Raw genomic sequence first — 20,512 nt, 5'->3', positions numbered from 1 at the left:
TCGTCCATTTGCGTTAAAAGTTATAATCATAACCGCATCCAAGATCGAGCAAATTCCTATTAGCCGTAATGTACTCGCGTTCCGTTCCGCAGTCTGCAATATGGACACTGTTGCGACCTTATTGGTAAACCATGGACTCTTTTTCCGATTTTTATTTTATTTGAGGGTATATTATGGTGAATAAAATAAGAATTGTTAATGAGAAGTAATTAAGACGCTTATACACAGTTTCATCCGACGCGTACCAGATTTCTGAATTACAAGTCACGCGCCACATGCTCAGGAACAGACAGGACAAGAGACTGTTTTCCTGCGCAATGGCGGCAACGAAATCCTGAAGAATCATCACGAATGTTACATGTAGCCCCTTTGAAAATCAGTGTTAATTACGTGGTTAGTCATGATCAATATTGCTACTGCGGTGAAGTCAGCATTTGGTACATGTGGTTTAAATGCAACTCTGTGCCAATTCTTCTAATCATTCAAGTTATTTAACTGCGGTTGAAGACTCCTGTGAAGGAATGAATCACGGAAATTCGAATTCGTGAGCATCCATACTGTTTATTCCTGGACATATATAATCAATATATGTACACATGGTTGTATTGTTCAGGATAGTGAAGATCGACTGAAGTGTCGGTCAGCTTACATTTTATTCTCATGAATTTTGCTCATTCCTGTTCTCTCTCCTCCAGGCCCTTATTGCGCTACACGAGCGATGTAAAATTTTCTCCTGAAGCTTGAAGGATAAGTGTGATAATTTTTAACTTATGTGATTCTCTTATTTGATCGCAGTTTCTTCATTGGTAATGTAAATGTAGTACGAAACACATAAATTTTCGGTCTCCCATGCCTACGGATGAGTAGTCTTTCTATTTAGATAATGGTCCTGAAAGTCTGAAAGGAGTACTAAACCTGTACATTGGAGTACCAATGGAAACAAAAACATCTAAAGTTGAAATTTTAGTCTTAAGGCCTGTTCACACGGTAAGCACATTAACCCGTACGAGTTATTGACACTATATATGCATGAACACTAAAATGAACCGTATAGCTACCTAACTCGGTCCGTAAAAATCATTCACGCAAACAGAGATTAACTCGTACGTGTTATCTGTATCGTGTATACTGGCCTTTAGACAGTACTTAAAATGTTTTGAAGGGCTAAATTGAACATTTTCCAGGAACATGTTGGGGCTATAGAATACCCCTTTATGAACGGGCCTAGGGACGCTTTTTTCTCCAAATTCATGTTGTTCTTGTGACGCTTTTTTTTAGTGTTCGCATCGTTAACCGGGTTAATGAGCTTGTTGCCTCTGTGCTTCACTGATTATAGTGCCTCAGGTTTTGCACTAGTGATGGGTCGATCATGAACGATTCGATCAAAAAGATTGAATCACTAGGTGAATCAAATGACTCATGATTCATTTCGTTAAACAAGTCGATCATCAATCATCAATCACTCCGACTTCCGGTTTCATATCAATCATCTCGGTTTCCGGTTTGATTCAAAATTTGGAACGACCGATGCTTAATCTCTTTTCGTCAGGGCAGAAATAGTTGTGATAAAATTAAATACTATGTTATGAAGAACTGAATACTTGTGTAATCTTTTTCTTAAATGTTTTCCAGCAGTTATCAGTATTAATAACACCAATACACGTAAAAGGAAAATATTAAGATGACTCCTGTAGGAGAACGTTAAGAAGTAGAAGTTAAAGCTGGTTATATTTTATTGTGCCGTTCATAAAATTATCCTGCAGATCAGATTCATGCATAGTGTGTGGTGTATTTTGTGTTATATTTTGATCAACTATAGTTGGAAATTATTTTATTAGTGTTCAGAAACTGTGGCAGTTTCGCCTTCCCAAATATTTTCATGACACTGCTTCCTTCATTTTTGCAATCTAATTTACTCATCTAGGAATTCACAATTAAAATAGTATATGAAATGATAATATGGATAGCAATCAGCGTTACCAATGCTCTTCGCAGATGAGGCAGTATTTATTCGATTATTCAAAGTGATTTATTACATCCATTGATTGAGTCTTTTCGATCTTGATTCCTTTTGAGTCTTTTCAATCATGACTCCTTTGAGTCTTTTCGATCATAGTGATTGAATCTTGATTTGAGTCTTTTCGATCATAGTGATTGAATCTTGATTTGAGTCTTTTCGATCATAGTGATTGAATCAATTGATTGAATCACTTATGTGACTCGAGTCAAAATGATTGAATCACTAAAATGATCGACTTTGCCCATCACTATTTTGCACGTTTAGTGGTTTTAAGTGCTGACCGACCGGTGCGCGAACCTCGATGGGTGCGCGCGACCACATCCCTCTTTTGAAGAATGCGAAACAAGTGACGTGAGTGTGCGTTTTGCTACATTCCAATAATTTTTGACAGGAGGTATACACTGTCAACAGGTGATCTCTTAATAGTCAAGAGGTCTTAAGTGTCATGACTCGTTCTCAGAAGGGCGTTCCTAATGAGAAAACTGCCATCAACGAAACACCAGATCTATTTCCCTCCTCAGGGCGCAAGTCAGTGACCATATGGTTATGTCAACAAATAACATCTGTGAAGTTCCTCCTCTCATTTTCCTCTTATGTAACTGCTTTTCATGTTCAGCCAAGGATGGAGATTTTCAATTCCCCGTCGGTATCTCGTCGCTTTCCTGGCCTTTTTGGGGTTCTGGAACATCTATGGACTCCGTGTCAATCTGAGTGTTGCCATCGTCGCAATGACCAGAAATCGCACTTCCAATGGAAACGATACGGTAGTAAGTATTGTCCCCGTCAATTTACCCCATATTTCGTTTCCAATCATCCCCTTTTTCATCTTGGCCTCAGCTGGTCATTATTCTTCCCCGTGTACAGAAGTCCGCGACCTAAGGCCTAGTAGAAATGTGATAACTACTGTGACTTGCTTATTGTTACGATGTAGGCACGCCCTATTTACGATGTGACTATATAATTCATCGTGAAATATTTGACAGCTGTGTGGTGAACTATGTGGTCAGGTCTATTACTACAGTATGTATACAGGCTACATTTTTGATTCGATTGCATGATGGACAGTGTGACAACTATGTTCTCATTAGAACATGTTACACATAGGAAATGGTATCATTTCCGTGTTCATCATGTAGTTATGTAGTTTGTCATGTAGTTAGTACTGCCATGCAATTAAACAAGCTGCCACAATCCAAGTTGACTCATACATTACAATTGTCACCTGGATTTTTCACACTTATGGTCCACTGTTGCATTCTTCTGTCATATTTTTTCATCATGTCATTCAAAGACTGGAATATGTTTGGACTAAATGTTAAATATGAATATTCCCAAAATATTTGTCTGTTGATGAGAAATTTAAGAACACATACTAGAACTACACATGGTGATAATTGTTCAAAAACCCTGGAAGAGAGTGTAATGATAGTGGATGGAGGCCCAGGGTGGGCCCATAGAGGATACAATGACGAGGGCTGGTTACCAAATAACTCAACTTATTTGACCAATCATGCTCGGGAGGGGGGTGGAGAGGAAGTAAAAAATGAAAAGAGGTGCCACTGCAAAGTGAGCCGAATGACGTCCCCAGAATAGGGATGGGAGAATCCCTCTCTGTCATTAGGGTGACAAGGGATACCATTAGTGAAATCATAATATGATGTACGTACAGAATGAGAAGATTTTTCTATGAAGAAGAAAAATCCTATGGTACTTCCGTGAAAAACAATGACAGTGGCAGAAACAGAAATCTTGAGCAAAACTTGGGATGAGGAGGTGAGGAGTGTGCAGATGAAGGGAAAGGATGGGTGGACTCATGTGCATGAGCAGTATTGGAGCCTCAACGGAGAACGTTGGACTGCGTAGGAAGTTGGAGCAAAAATTACGATGAGGAGGTGGATCAGGCTGTGAGTTCCCATGAATACCATTACACCTTTTTGTGAAAATCCTTATGCAAAATTTCCACAAATTTTACGATTAATTATGTACTACAGAATTAGCTTCTTAAGGATGTTAAAAATTGATATGACACAACTATCAAAAGAATTTATCCACCTATCAGACTGGTGGTCTCATCTAGTGTTCCCATATGGGCACGTGTAAAAAAACAACAAAAATTAATCATATATAACAAAAATCAATGTTTACCAGTGGCTTTGGGTAATAAAGGAGCCCTGAATAGGGAAACAAAAATAGTCGCAAATAACACTGGACAGCATGAAAATCGGCCCTGACACCATTCCTGCTGATTCTTATGCAAATGACCTCCTAAATCCGAATATGAACTCCGTCTTTCCCCATCACCCACCATTTTCGGGGGAGCTCCCCCCCCTCCAATTTTTATGAATTTTCGGTCATTTGGAGGAATTAGAAGGATTATTTTATCATTATAAATTTTTCTAGGGGTTTTGAGGGGTGCAAAATTCTAAAAAATTAATATTTATGGTAAAGAGGTAGTTTTTGGAGGAATTACTCTCTGTGAATAGTAAAAAAACGCATTAAAAATGATCAATTTTGTCATTTTTTCGCGAATTTTCATGGATCTTTAAAATCTTCCAGCTTCCATTTCACATCATCCTCCCCCGAAAGATAAATATATACGACAACAAGAAACAGCAGTAACAATAAAAATATTTTGTTGCATAGCATAGCAGCAATAATTAAAATATTTCGCAACAGCTCGGAAGATTCACTTTACCACGCTGGCCCTCGCAGTGCCTCTCCCGCTCCGGCATGGACGGCAATTCTCTTGCTTTCGCAGCTAAAAAAGGAAAAGTAATACTTTCTAATTCCACGAAAAATATAAGATTGAGGTTTTTATATTGTGATTGGATTAAAAAAGTATTCTTTCTCCTTAATCATGGAGTTCCTTAATGTATCAGCCTCTCAAATCAATTATGTATATTGAAGCTGTTGTCTTCTTCCCTCGGTATACCCCTAGCGATCCCAGAGTAAACTCTTTCGGTGTCCTGTTGGCCAATGGGAATGAGTTACCTTCTGCCCTATCTACATACTCCGCTGATATGAAGGATCCGTATGGAAATATCAGCCGAATCCTTGAAAATATTAATTATGGTGATTATAGTTGGTAAGTTTGCGCTTATCTGAACGTTGTCGCTCTACTCATGGGACTGCAATCAGGCTTCACGAAATACTGCTGCTTCCTCTGTTAATACAGCAGCCGCACCCGACAAAAACATTACATCTTACGGAACTGGCCTCTGCGCGAAAGCTTCACTCATGGTCATAAAAATTTCTCTCATGTTTCCCTGGTTCCCACAGAAAATATTCACTTGCCACCATTGCACATCAAACTACGACAGATGAAATATTTTGTAAAAGCAATCGGCAAGACAGGAGCTGAATTTCAATTTTTAACTTAAAGTCCTCATCTTAGTGAGTCTAAAACAAAGGAAGAAATTCGTGGTCCCCCAAGTTAGGAAACTTTTCCAAGATTCGACGTTTATGAATCACCTGAAACATAAAGAAAATCTAGCTTGGCTTGGATTCTGAAACGTGTGTTAGAACTTTTAGGGTGACAAAGAAGTGATGATTATTTCGCCCATGTCGAGGAATTTCTGTCAGCGTATTAGGCCATGGGGTGTAACATATCACTAAAATGCATTTCTTTCAATCACACCAAGATCTTTTCATAAAATATTTTGAAGCAGTTTCAGATTAACATTGGGGACAGTTCCATGAAGATAACACCAAATTTGAGAGGAGATTTTCAGATAAGTTGAATGCGGGCAATTTGGTGTGTATAGGCCTGCTGCTGGTTTTTGCATGAGAAACTTCTATCTCAGTGTATAAAGGGAAATCAAATACCAAATTACTTGTGTTATTCATCGCTCTTCACAATTGTTATTTTTCTCTTTGTTGATATATACCGTGTTCTTAAATTATTTTATTATTGCCTATATAAGTTTTGATATATTATTCCATTATTCTGGGATATTTCGGGTAGGGAAAGATGAAATGGGAGCTGAAATATGAAGAAAATAAATGAAAAAATAGCGAAAAAAAAAAAAGGTTGATAATTTTTAATGTGTTTTTTAATCAGTAACGGACACTAATCCCCCCAAATCTACATCCTTACCATTAATTATCATGTTTTAGAACTTTTCACCTCTCAAAAACCTAATAAGAAATATAAATGTTAATAAAATCCTTTTCATTCTTCCAAATTACTGGAAAAGTGATGAAAATTAGTGGGGGGGCTTCCCCCGAAAATGGTGGGTGATGGAAGAAAACGGATGTCATATTCGGATTAAGGAGGTCATTTTACATAAGAATCAGCAGGAATGGTATCAGGGCTCGAGAAAAAATTATTTTTTGCCGTCCAGTGTAATGTTTCTGCTGTTAAAGGCAGTTTTACTATTTCTGGCATACCTCAGTGGGCACTAGGGAGAGCACTTTGTTGTTCTATACAGTTGGGGGGGGGGGTAGTTCAGCAGTATTGCCGATTTCACATTAATTTGGTACTTAAAAATATTTTGGCTGATGGGTGGTAAAATTTTTTTGGTTTGGCAGTACACTAGGCAACAGCTGCCTGAACTTCTGAGGAGAAGTTTTGGTTGTGAAAAATGTTGCAATCTTTACTAAAAGACAGCGGAAGAAAGTATGTGTGTGGAACATCCATGAACTTGGGAGAAGGTTTTTTTTTGTGGTAGGTTAATTATAACTACATTCATATTTGCATTTGAGTCACAGCTGCACTGATTGGCGTGACTTGTTGAGAGTGGTGCTGAATGCTCTGGACTGACTGACTGGATGGCTGAAGGAGAGGGATGAGATGGGTATCAGGTGGTTGCGGTGGTCAATAATGTTTTATTATGTGTCAGACCACTTGTGACTTCACTATCATAAATATGTGGCGTGATACATTTGTTGATATTTTATATACTGTAGTGGAAGTACATATATTTTAATGCAGTTTCAATTTCTTATTCATTACTCTTCCATAAATTTCGTAAATAAAATTGAAGACAGTTGTTCTCCTTATTATCAATTGTACTGTTATTTGGGCTCTTATCATACATTTGTTCCTGGTATCAGTTGTCAGTTTCAGTACTCAATCCAGTGTTTCATTGTTGTCGCTTATTTTGCAGAAGCTGTCCCTGTTTTTTTAATTAATGTTTTATGTAAACTAACTATACAACATGTTATCTCACTGGGGATTGAATCTATGTACCTTAATTTAAACTAGGCTCAAGAAAAAATTTCAAGCAGAGTTTTGCACAAATCATTTTGGCTCTGATTCTTTTTGTTTTTGGTTCCAATTCTTGTGGAACAGGACTGGGATATCTCTTCATGTAATTATGGGTGAATCTAATTCTTAACTGAAAGACTGAACCTAAGAATCCCTATTTTTCATGTAGCTCTTTCAATTTTGTGAGCTTGTCCTGAGCAAATGAGACATAGGGTACCGATTGGTAGAATGACCCTCATTCACAATAGTGAATGTTTATTTATTTTTTGTTTGTTTGTGGATAGTGATGTTTATTTATTTATAACAGTAAATTTTTAAGGACGTTAAATAATTAATGTTTGACAATAACATTTAATTATAATTGTCTGAAATAATAATTAATCGAGAGATTTGAGCAAGTATCAAGAACTTCGATTGCGCAATCTGTTTAGTACATACAATTATGACCCATTTTCATCCAACCTTAATTTCTTGATGTCCTTAAAAATTCAGAATATTAAGTAAAATTTCAAATAGGCTGGATACCCAAGAAAAACCGTTTTCATGGTAGCTTCAAAGTACATCCAAAAAAATGTTTGCATTGCCATAGCTCAGTAACTTATGGAGTTGTGACCTCATGTTCATTGACCGAAAATGTTTAAAATTGGCTCCCCGACCATCGCCTGAAGTATTGCAGATGCCTCCTGAAACACCCTGTAGATTTCTTTGTGGTCTATGATGATTGTTGCTTCACTGTTGTGTATACTTCCCTTTCTATGAGAGTTAAAAAAAACAGCAAATTCCTTTGATGTGCTTCAGGTTGAGCCAGAATTCAGCTGGGGTCCTCAGGAGCAAGGCCTGGCTCTGGGGTCATTCTTTTATGGATATGCACTGTCACAGATTCCTGGAGGTTGGATGGCTGGACGAATGTTGGGTGGACGAGCCCTGTTTGGTTTTGGAGTGGGTGCGACCGCTCTCCTCACGTTATTCACTCCCTTGCTTGCCCGAGCAGGACTTCCTTTCATCATAGCTCTACGTGTCTTTGAAGGGCTGTTTGAGGCATGTATTCATGTACTTCATTTCAAAAGACATTACTTTAGAGGCTTTGGGGCTATTATTGGCATAGTTATTGACCAGGTCATGTGGAAATTGATCTCTTACTTTGGATTGTCAATTGATATGATGGTATTGTTAATTATAACGTTCAACTTTCATTTTATTCCTGAATCGATGTAATTATAATTCTGAATTATGTGGCAAAATTTTAGTGTGTGTATTTAATTATTTGGAAAATTTCACTTCAAATACCCACGATGAATTGTAGTGCTGAAGTAAATTTAATGTTTTTTGCAAAAAGAAATACTAAGCATTGAAATGTATTTTATCGTCCAGGGTGTCACTTATCCAGCAATCCATGCAGTGTGGGCGAGATGGGCTCCCCCAGGTGAACGTACCCACCTTGCAACTTTTGCATTCTCAGGAAGTTATTTTGGAACAGTTGCGTCTCTGTCCATTGCATCACTACTTGCAGAATCGCTTGGGTGGCCCTCAATCTTTTATGCATTTGGTGAGTTGGTTAATTTATTAATGCTAATTAATATCCATCATTTATTGCCCCCTTGAAGTGTTTAATTTTCAGATTTGAATCCTTGAAAACATAAGTTGTTAAATCCAGCACCGTCCATTGTTTAAATTGGTTTTAGTGGCCAATAGGGTGGTTTCCTATTATTTTTTTATTGCCTAAATCGAAAGATTATTACTCCTGGAGTACGTATTTCACGCTTTTAGATTTTTAAATGACCATATCTATTTTTCGCGATCAAATGAAAAGTGAAAAATTTCAAGCGCGCGAAAACGCGACGCGTAAGTAGGAATGAAGGGAAAAAGTCCGTACGACGCATTTCTGGTTCCCCCTCCCGCCTGGTAGGTGACCTTGATCGAGGCTCTGAGCGCTGATAGGACGCAGGATGCTAACGGGTAGCTGAGTACCTTCCTGTCTGGTAGCGCATGGCTTAAAAAAGGTTTATTAATACCTTATCAATCGAAGAAAACTTTCCGACCTTAGCCAGTTTTAATAGGTGATTATTAAGACATATTTCCCTGAGCTCTGTGACTCATGCGTGCATTGGTAGCCTCTGACGATGCATAACTCCTATCCTCTCGTGTAGAAACTAGGTCCCTGTGACGTCACGTGGAGTGGAATCGCATGGGCGCCAATCTGGCCTTTTTCAAATGAGGATAAAATTTGACCCTTGCCATTCGTCTAAACCGGTATTTCAAAAACCAAATAATTTGTGTATTATGACTACACTAATGGTGGGTAACGAATCGCCATCAATGCCTTTTGTTTTCTTTGATGAAGGAAACTACCCTATTGCTGCTTTAGAAGTCAATGCATAGCTGTTACAGTAGACTCTTGCTATTACGAACTACCTTATTATGAAGTTCTCGTTATTACGAAGCAAATTGTTGGTCCCGACAAAACGGCCTATCCAATCTATGGTAAAAGAAACGTTATTAAGAAATTTTCGTTATTACGACATTACAAACCTCAGTCCCGGTCCCGCCGGTTACAAAAAGAACTTTATTACAAAGTTCCATGAATAAGCGACGGCATTTGGATGGATATACTCTACGCTCTGTTATAAACATTGCACACCCTATAAGTTCTTCTGGTGCACTGTGCCCAAGAGCGTCAATATGGTTCTTTCTTCAGTAGGATATACTTCAGTATGCATGCAACATTATATGATAAGCTTAATTCCTATGGAATCATGGTGACCCACTCATTACCGCTCATAAGTTGGACTTACGAGCGGTGGTGGATGGTATTGTGGTGTATGTGTTATTGTTGAATTAAAAAACGTGATTCCTTTTGATTACATAGGTGTGGTTGGGTTGCTTTGGTTTTTTATTTGGATGACCTTTGTGAAGGAAACTCCTCAAGAAGACCGTCGCATCACTGACTTTGAACTGGATCTCATCCGCTCCTCTGTTGGCCCTGCTTCCAATCATGGAAAGGTGGTAATGTATCTTATCTTGGGGAAGGTGTTGGACTTTCTCTCTTTCATGAAGATTTTATGTCGTATACTGTGAGAAAAATCTTTCCATTTCACTTCCTTTAACATTTCTTTGTGCATGTGCGGTTGGCTTATTTTGGTTGGCTATTGGTCTTACTTTGTTCCTATTTTTTTAAATTTTTTTAAGCATTCACATATTGTGATCATATGTTAAATCATCCAATTAACCTGAATTTGATACTTGCTTTGATGCTGTATTAGATTGAAAATGTCAGACATCAGAGGGTGAAAATGCAGAATGATTGGGATTCAAACCCAAAATCTTCCCATTACACATTGGATGCTCAACTAGTTATGCCTCTGCTAGCAGGATGCTTAGAATCACCATGGTTTTAAATATATGCTTAAATGTAGCTAAATGGGGCAGTCCTAACAAGTGAGGGCTTGAAAATCCATGCCGAAAGAAAGCAAAGTAAGGGAGGGAAGTTGAAGACACGCTGTGTGGTGGAGAGTTTTAATGCTAGCGTGTTTACTGAATGCTCAAAAATCTTTATATTTGCATTGGCATCAAAATTGGTGAGAGCTAGATCAAAATTTCAGTAATAGAAATTGTTTTATGCAATTGTGACATTTATACTGACCTAAATTTACTTGTAAATATCTTGTTTTAACTTATTGAGCATGTGCCAGCCCTAGAAGTGTCCTATGTTGATATATGGCCATTTTGTGCTTTCATTGTTATTGGGCCCTATGCCGAGGCCAACAATCTACATACTATCTTCTTGATTTTAGGTCTAAAATTAAGAGATTTCTCGATAATTTGTGGCATGAAATCATGAATCTGTCACATAATTGTAAGGGCCACAGCCATTACGACAGAGATCTTGAGTGATCTCGAGATAAGGATTTTTGACATTGCGTGTCACTCACTACTGAATGAGTGAGTGACACACAATGCTTTAATATCTTTGGAAATGATTGCATGAAGAGTACTGTCAAACAAGTTATATTTTATTCCTTTCAAAGAATTATTTCCCTACTTCAATTTTATTCAATGACATGTATTGTTTAATCTTCTCTGCAGGATGTACATGTGCCATGGAGGCATTTTGTCACATCATTACCTGTTTGGGCAATTGCAATTGCTCACTTTTGTGAGAACTGGGGATTTTACACACTTCTTACAGAGCTTCCTACCTATTTGACTGGTAAGTTTTACTAGGCAATATCATTCTTGCTAAAAAATATATTTTTACTTATCATTGGGAAATGGGGTTTAGTTCAAACAGCCCAAATTGGTGTCTGCATGGTTATTCTAATTTAGAGGGAATGTGTAGAAATTGAGTGTGATCCAATGAGAAAATTGTGGTGTTAACTTATAATTTAAAGGATAATACATATTTCACATCTTTTGTAAGGGCACGTTTTATTTTAACTGTTCTGTGGGAATTGTTAAAAGACCAAAGTATGTCAGAAAATATAGAATAATTGAAAAGGGTATACATAAATCTATTGTTGAGGAACTGTTTAGTATATTCAAGTGAGAGTTTAAAGGTGTTAAATTTCAAAGGTCAATTAGTAGTAACAGGTCATTGTGCTTGTGGCTGGCAGGTTAAATATCGTGTTGGCACAGGTGTGAATGAGTTCTTGGTAATGGACATCTATAATCTATCCATCCATCCACAATCTGTACAGTAATAATTTTTTTAATGCTTGATTTATGAAGATGCAGATGATGCTTTCATGCTACTTTGTAGTGTTGAAAAATTCATTGCTCTCCATCCGGTTTAAAACTTCCATCATTTACCATGTTTTTTTGCACAAGTTGTTTTCCATTCCTGGGGCTAATCACATAAACTGTGAGTTTGGAGGGCACATGACAGAATCATATTTATCAACCTTTAGCCTTGAGAATGCAGAGTGACTTATACTCCCAAACAGATGCAAGGATTGAAGTTTAAACTAGAGATGGGTCGAATAGCAGATTTCTCGAACTCGAATATCGAATTCGAATATTATTAAATCATTGCTCGAATATTCGAATACCTCGAATTTCGAATACCTCAAATACTAAACGATGAATGCTGGAATGTTTGACTCGGTTGCCTATGCAGCAGGCAACACAAGATTTTGGGGAGTAATTTTGATTCCCTTTAAAGGATTCAAACAGGAATTTAGCTGATTAATGGAATATTTTAATTTTATGGAAACAATTGGGCATATAATTAATTCAACTAACATCGCTTTACCCCCACTCCTGCTGCCAAGTGCTAGCTGACAATCTGAGGCATTTTGTAAAATACAAGCTCTTCTCCACCGGATTTTCTTCAATTATTTTCAGTCCATCTTTGGGAGTTCTCGTGAGATAAGAAGATGAATTGGAATTGCTATCAGGGAGAAACCAAATATCCTGAGAAAATATCCCTTCGTCTGGGACTGTAACAATAAAGATTTATAGCACCACTCATAAATTGTAACTTGATATAGGTTTTCGGAAAAAAATACCGCATCAACTTCCCGAGAAGCTCTGCTGCTCATATCGAGTCTCGCCAGAATGCCAAGTCTCCTTCTATTTTGACATTTATTTCCTCGTGTAAAATGCTTAAAAAAGGTCAGAAATGCGTCGCGTTTCGTCGGGAAACCGGGGATTTTCAGAGTTTTTCACCCGGATCAATTTAGGTTCCCCACGTCGAACTCTTTTCACTGCTCTAAGCCGTGAATTTGATGTAGTTCGTCAACTTGCCTAAAACGGCGCTGCATGCACTAAAAGACTAGAGTTCTCTACATTTTTCCGAGTCAACTACCAACGACGTGCGTGCGACAGTGTACGACGCAAAATTCAAAGTATTCGAGGTGGTACTTTTCGCATAACTATTCGAGACCTCGAATATCGAATACTTTCTAGTATTCGAGTATTTGCGGATACTATTCGCACATCTTTAGTTTAAGCCCATTGCGAGGCCAAAGCAGATCACAATGAATTCATTATGGCATGGAACGTATCACAAAATGACCAGAGCAACTTTCTACTGTACATTAAGTCCTTGACTTACGAACAAGATGCGTTCGGAGACCTTGTTTGTGAGTTAACCCTAAGCAAGGCAATGGAAAGTGTGGTAATCCTGCAGAATGCAACACTGCATTACAATGTTGCGTTAAGTCACGACAAACTAGTCTAGCTGCACATGCGATGCGGTTGGAGTAAAAAACAAAATTCAAATGCAAAGGGAAGGATAAACGTGCAAAACACTGAACAATTCCTGACTTCACAACGGTGTAATTGATACTTCGTTTAGATTGTGCCCAAAAAGCAAGTTCCTCCATCCCACACTGCTTTGCGTTGGCCAACCTCTATGGTGCCAAATTTGAAATTTAGGGCACTCTTCAGTTTTGTTAATGTTCATATCTCTGAAAGTTCTTAAGCCTAATGAGTAAGTAGAGGACTCGCTGTACTTTAAATTTCTCAGGATTTTAAAATACTTCTGCATTTCATTTTGAACTGGTACTTTTTCATTGATATGGAATCACTCGCCCAGTGATTCAACCTGAAGGTTGTTAGGATGACGATAGAGCTCACTCTGGAATCCCCTACGGGCATATGAATTGCACACAATCAGGTTAGGGGTGACATTTCCATTCAATACGCCTCCTTGAAATTAAAGGAATTTTAACTGGGATGCCTCAAAGCTTCTTCCAGGACTTGAACCATGGACCTCTCAGTGGCAGTCAAGCACTTTTCCAAAAATTGCTACTAAGCTCCCTCCAAATTGTGATGTGAAGAATAATAAGTTTATCCTGGAAAAGTTGTACTTTTTTTCAAAATGGTACTGAGGTTATGATTATCCAGTAGTAGTATTTTTACTTGAAGATTTTTTTCCTCTTTTTCAGATGTACTTGGCCTAGACCTAAAAAGCGTTGGATTTCTATCAGCAATGCCATATTTACTAATGGGTTTTGTTGTTCAGTTTGGAGGATTGATAGCAGACTATCTAATTTTTAAGAAGAGGTTTTCTAAAACTCAGGTTTGTGACATTCTTGGGTGAATATTTATTTTTATTCGTGCTAACATTCTAGCATGATTAGTTCAAATGATTTTTAGGCATTCTCAGGGAAGGGTTTTTTTTGTGTTTTAAGTGCCTTTTTCACACATATTATCATTGCATATCTATTGTGCAAATTGCATTGTAAGTAGTGCTTGGCCATGCACCGTCTAAAGGCCTATGATTTGCATGCAAAAAAATATGCATATAGAGAGACCAAGGTGACCCTGCTACTCTCTGTGCTTGAGGGACATCTCTTCAGAATAGTTTATGACTTTTTAACGTGAAAGTAAATGAGGTCACTCACTTGGCCAGTGATAGCAGAAGTGATAACTACAAAATGAGGTGTATGATGTTTATTCTGACAGCCTCCAAACGACTAACCATTCTGAAATCAATATGCATAATTGCACAGATTGAATCATTGAGCACAACTCAACTGAATGACTACCCAGCATTCTGGCACCGAGTCTACAAAAGATCTGCGAGTTTAACCTGTTAACGCCTAGGGGTACCATATGGTATCAGCTGGTATTGTGATACTATTTATCGTGATTTTTTAAGGTTTTTGAGAGCTTTAAATTGATAAGCATATTTGTAAGTACATTTTTACAAAAAGTTTGCTTTTTTAAGCGAGATTTGATATTTTAGCGTAATTTTGAATGAAACAGTGTTTATTTTTGCAAAAAATGTTGGTATTGGTGAAGGTGTTCATTGAAATGTGAATTTCAAAATGTTCATCAAATTTTGATTTTTTGACCCATGAAATGCCTAGCGGTACCATATGGTACCAGGCTGTATCTCCAAAAGTGTTTGTGCTAAAATTATAGAATTTGCACCTAATTACTCAGAATTTAATTTATTTGAAAGTATAAGTTTACGACAAGATTGGGAGAAAATTTTTAATTCAGGCATTTCCGAGTTAAGGCTGAAGTATCTGTGTGTGGGAAGAAGACTCAGTCTGTGCTGCCTATTGTTAATCAGCAGCAGTGTCGAGAGCTTGCCTAGACCTCCATCAATAGCCGGACTGGTTGGCTATTGATGTTACTTTACTATCTGGCATAATATAGTAAGGCCTAGAAAAGTTACGTCCACTATGGAGTAGTAGTGGAACCATCTCGAGACGCGGTTTTTTTTTTTTGGCATAGTAATCTTGAAATTGAGCGGTTCTCAAGCAGTATTTAAATCTCGCTGAAATCTCTAAAAGTCAACACTCACTCAGCCCTAAAGACATGTCTAAAGAAAAGTATTTTTTATTGTTAAGGATATTTCAATGCTATTGGTATCAATTTCTTTAAGGTATAAATATTCTTGATGATGCTGTATGTCTAATTTTGAGTAATATTGACTATCCATTTCGGTTGTTGCAGATAAGGAAGATATGCACTTGTGGAGCATTCGTTTTCCAGGCTGTTTTTCTTCTCCTGGCATCCAAGGCACGAAGTCCCCCCCTGGTAATAACATTACTGACATTCGCTGTTGGCATTGGTGGATTTGCCTGGGCAGGCTTCAGGTATGTATGATAAATAATTGTCTACCAATTCATAATGCCTAAATGTTTGTAAAGATTTATCAAATGTTTATCTCAATTAGTTCAGGCAAACATCACACTTAAACTCAAGTACATATGTTCTCAGAATTCTTGTTTGTAACTCTGGACAACTAACAGCTTATGGCAATGATGGGACTGGTAGAAATAAAGGCACAGTTGCTTGACTACATAAGAGTGCCTCTTGGCTTTTTGAGAGAAAAGGGAAAATATAACAGGTCATTTTATTTAACTAAACGAAGAAATATGTTCAGTGAGGAAGGTGGACTTTTCATGATTGTTTTTTTTTTACTGCTCATACTCATGGAACCAATAGAATATTAACCCTTTTGCTGCTTCAATAGATTTTTCATCGGTTCCATTATTTTGCCTATTATCCAGAAAAAAATGAATTGAATCATTCATTTGACGTCGCAGAATGTCGCCGCACGAATGGACGTAGTTCCGCTAGAATTTCGAGCAGATGACAGCACCTACGACCGAAGGGAGGGTTTTTCGAAAACGTAGATATTTACCCGCATGTCGTGTTGAAAGGAAAAGTTTTTTGAAAGTTGTGGAATATCCCCGCATGTCGCAGGCAATAACCATAATGTTTTTTGCGGGTATTCCCGCTTGTAGCAGCGAAAGGGTTAAATTAGATGCAAAAGAGCCAAGAAAACTGATAGTAATTGGATTTAGTCATTCTGAAGTCCCATTTAATTCTAAGGATCGATATCAAATTCTTCTCATGACTTCTCCAGAGGAACTTCCAATTATTAACATGACCTAAATCTAGATCCCATACATATTGATGTGAAAATATTTTGCTATATTCAATCTATTTTAGTAACTTTTTGTCGTATTCTTTTTGCATTAGTCTTGACTTTTTTTATTTTCAATATGATAAGCGTGGATGGCATTTTTATAATTGGTCTTAATGCTGTATTTATTTGAATGTTGTCTCTCCCTTTTTGCAAAATATCTCCCGAAGAAATGACCTGGTGGAATATTTTGCAGCTCGAGTGAATTTTTTTCGAAAGTTGAATTATCAAAAATTGAAATCATGTTCTATGTTAGGAGAAATGTGGGAATTTTTTAATCAATCTGAGATTCTTAAGATTTTATGCTACATAATTTTTATTGTGTGTGTATGATTTATAGTGTAAACCATTTGGACCTGGCTCCTCAGTATGCAAGCATCCTGATGGGGATATCTAATACAATGGCCACTCTCCCAGGAATGATCAGCCCATCATTGACAGGTTACCTCGTTCAGCATAAGGTATGTATAATGACCCTGAATAAGGGTAAATAAACTTGAGGGAAGGTATTATGAAATTAAAGCCTTAGTGGTGCAAAAGTCGCAAATTTCAGTACTCCAGTGGTGAAAAACATATTTAGGCATTTTTCAATCAACCCTATGGAACTTTCATAAATTGAAGTTACAGTAGAACTTGTGTAAAGGCTTATATGCAGCTTGAAAAAAACTAGTTTTTTTTCTGTTCATAATGCAGTATTTTGTAACTGTTCTGTGGTATAAAGCTACAACAGCATTTGAAAATCACGCTCGTGTAAAACAAATACATATTGAAGAAAGATTTCGTGCTTTCCCGGCGAATGGACTTGGTAAAGAGTTCTCGGGATCGCCACCGGGTCAGGAACTCCATATCTGCCAACGTTTCGATGTCCGACTCGGTCATCGAAACGTTGGCAGATATGGAGTTCCTGACCCGGTGGCGATCCCGAGAACTCTTTACCAAATACATATTACCGTATTTCTCTGAATATAGTCCGCCTCCAAAAAAAGTCCCCCCCCCCCTAATTTTGAGGCTTCATTTTCCAGAAAAATGCATTTGAATATAGTCTCCCCTTTACTTTTACCAAGGGCATTTTTGGAAAAAAAGAGGGGACTATATTCGGATAAATACTTTATATTGAACACAAGAATAATACATTGACTTGCACTCTGAACACATAAGAAATGCATATAGCTTTAGGAACATTAGTATGCACATCCAAAAATGTATTTCTTCTTATAAGAATATTATCCTAGGCAAAATGTGAATCTCAGGAAATGTAAATAAGAATTGAAAAATCACTAATTAAAAATTAAAAGAAAAACAAGAATTGAGGCACTCGAAAATAATACTGAGGTAACTCGAGAAAATTTTTTCACTGAATTCTTAAGTTATTTAACTCTAGCTTGTCACTTACATATTTTTGCATATCACAAAACTCAGGGGCATGATTGTATAGAATATATTTCAATGTGCATTCTCACATCTGTCTTCAGTTTCTTTATCATCTCCTTGGCATCTTTTGCAAATGACTGTGAGTTTGCTGTGTTTTCTGCTAAGTTTGCTAACAAAAACTCCACTTAGTGACTGGTGTGACCACACGGGAATGCCAGACACTGAGTGGAGCTTTATCCCAGTGCCAATTCAGGCATCAAATTGCTCACCTAATGATTTTGACTGTTCGATGAAACCATGGTAGAGTAATAAACCATTCTGTGCAAGTTTACCAAGTTTTCTCTGGTTTCTGGTGCTGGTTAAACATGAGCTATAGATTCCATTAAGTTATGCATGAACCATATAATTTTTAAGTCTAGTTTTTCTATGCAGTTTATGATTCTGTGTAAGTCATCTATGTCAAAATGAAAAGATGGTGTTACCGATATTGTGGTATTTCACTATGAGCTGGATTAGCAAAATTGTTTGTGAACTGGGAATGGAATGTATTGAGATTTTTTAGCTTAATTTTATTTTTAGACAATTATAGTAGGTGAAGAAACTGATATATTTTAATTTTGCAGTGTAGTTATTCTACTTCTTCTGGCATATTTGTCTCCTTTCATTCTAGAGTGCATTAGAATGGGAGGTGGTGTTCTACATTGCTGCTGGCATATATCTCACGGGTGCTTTGCTGTATGGCCTCTTTGCCACAGCAGAGCGACAGCACTGGGCTCAGTCTTCAGACCAGCAATCTCTGTTTTATGATGGCAATGGAATGGAAGATGGTTGTGCTGAAGATGACGACGGAGGTGACAATCAGTCCAAGACTTCCACGGAGGATCTTCCTTTTGGATCTGGGTCCTGTGATTAGATAAAGGGATGATTGAATTTTCTAATGTTAGGGATTTTCAAAGTCACAAGTCATTCCTTTTTTTTTCAATGGTACTGAAGTTGGAATGTTCATGTAAGTCTCCATCTAATCAAAACACAAAGTACTTCCCTCATTCAATGGTAGGTATGCATGTACTGTGAATACATGTAACTGTGTAGTGTATTTCATGCTTGCACCGATTTGTGGTCATCTGATTCCTTTTGGAATTGAGGGACGATTCTTGTTACATATGTTACTATGTACTAAATCTCAAGGTTTCAAAATGCTATACGGCTTTTTGTGATTTTATATCCAATATGGTCCAGAATAAAGTGCGAAAATATTATGGTCAATTGGACGATATTTAGAGGTATCGCAATGGCCTCAAATATTGAAAAATAAAGAAGCAATTTTACTGGTGATAATCATGACTTTGCCTAAATTAATGGGAAATGGCACAAAATTTTATGGAATTTTTACTTGTGGGTTGATTCTATTATATTCCAGCTATGTTAGCACACCAATAATGTATGTTTCTTCTGATGAGGAAGTATGTCAGAGGAACGTTTAATGAAACAAAATATTTTCTTAGTTTCCTCACTTGACAGGGGCGTGATTGCATATATGATCACAAAAAAACTGAAATCATTTTGAAACTTCATGATATTTTAATCACCCTAATGTTATATGCACTACCATTGACCAGCCTTCTTCTTTATAGGTGTCTAAACTTTTAATGTTTTTCTTGTCTGCTTATTTAAAGCTGCCATCATTTGATAAATACTTTGTGATATAAGTATGTTTAACGTCTAGTCATTTTTTTGGGTCTTTCACATGGTCGTCGTGTATTAAGTCCCCATTGAGGATCAAGATAAAATATTTTTAATGATGCATAGGTGTATTTGTCTGTCTGAATGCTACTGTAAATATTTTTAATAAGTAATCTCATCAACTGTTAAGTATTATTTATTTTGTTTATATTTTTCAGTGTGATAATATTTTAATACATTATATATATTTGATGGTGTTAAATATTATAGATTGCAGAGAAATTTATTCATAAATATTGTGTGAAGATAATCTGAATAGTAATCATATAATTTTATTGATTACTATCGTGATTAAAATCTCTATTTTGTCTAAAGAAATAGCATAGATACTGATGATAGATTTAACCTTGTAGGTTATTTTGTCGCACTTTTGGAAATTTCTACTAATTTGGTAATCATCTGTAAAAACAAATGAAAGTGATAGGTGCAAAATGTTTATAACATCTAGCATTCTGATCACCCTTGTTAAATTATTTATTTACTTATCTACATGGTAAAATGTAGTTTCATGAGAACCTATATACAGCACACTCGCTATTATCTCGGCTAATGATGGGGAGAGACGGCACGAATAATCGGAAAATATGGATAACCCGAACTTTCACTTTCATGTCTTGTTATGTTCATGATGTACTTGAAAAAAAAATATTATTTATGCAGTTAGTCTGTTATTTTAGAGTGCTTCCTGGACTTATTGAGAGCTTTCTTCGCCAGTCCGCGATCTTTTTAGCGGCGATAACATACTCATAACAAGTTGTACTCGTATTATTACGGCTCCATA

At 37.0% G+C, this 20,512-nt stretch overlaps 1 protein-coding gene across 3 annotated transcripts; it reads left to right on the top strand.

Annotated features, from left to right (window-relative positions):
- The first annotated feature begins 336 nt into the window (after positions 1–336).
- On the top strand, positions 337–20,201 carry LOC124160901 (vesicular glutamate transporter 1-like). Of its 3 annotated transcripts, none has more exons than XM_046537019.1 (10): positions 337–544; positions 2,637–2,787; positions 8,028–8,267; positions 8,601–8,775; positions 10,096–10,229; positions 11,313–11,436; positions 14,117–14,250; positions 15,639–15,781; positions 16,958–17,078; positions 18,659–20,201. In XM_046537019.1, exons 1-10 carry the CDS (start codon positions 453–455, stop codon positions 18,899–18,901), a joined length of 1,557 nt encoding a protein of 518 aa, XP_046392975.1. In that variant the 5' UTR covers positions 337–452; the 3' UTR covers positions 18,902–20,201. The 3 variants fall into 3 exon arrangements, with proteins under 3 accessions (XP_046392975.1, XP_046392974.1, XP_046392976.1); XM_046537018.1 differs by having other exon boundaries at positions 10,096–10,232; XM_046537020.1 differs by lacking the exon at positions 337–544 and adding an exon at positions 2,286–2,548 and having other exon boundaries at positions 10,096–10,232.
- Positions 20,202–20,512: the final 311 nt, after the last annotated feature.

The sequence above is a fragment of the Ischnura elegans genome, chromosome 6 (assembly GCF_921293095.1).
Source record: "Ischnura elegans chromosome 6, ioIscEleg1.1, whole genome shotgun sequence".
Taxonomy (NCBI): domain Eukaryota; kingdom Metazoa; phylum Arthropoda; class Insecta; order Odonata; family Coenagrionidae; genus Ischnura; species Ischnura elegans.
This window is presented reverse-complemented; position numbering and strand designations above follow the sequence as displayed.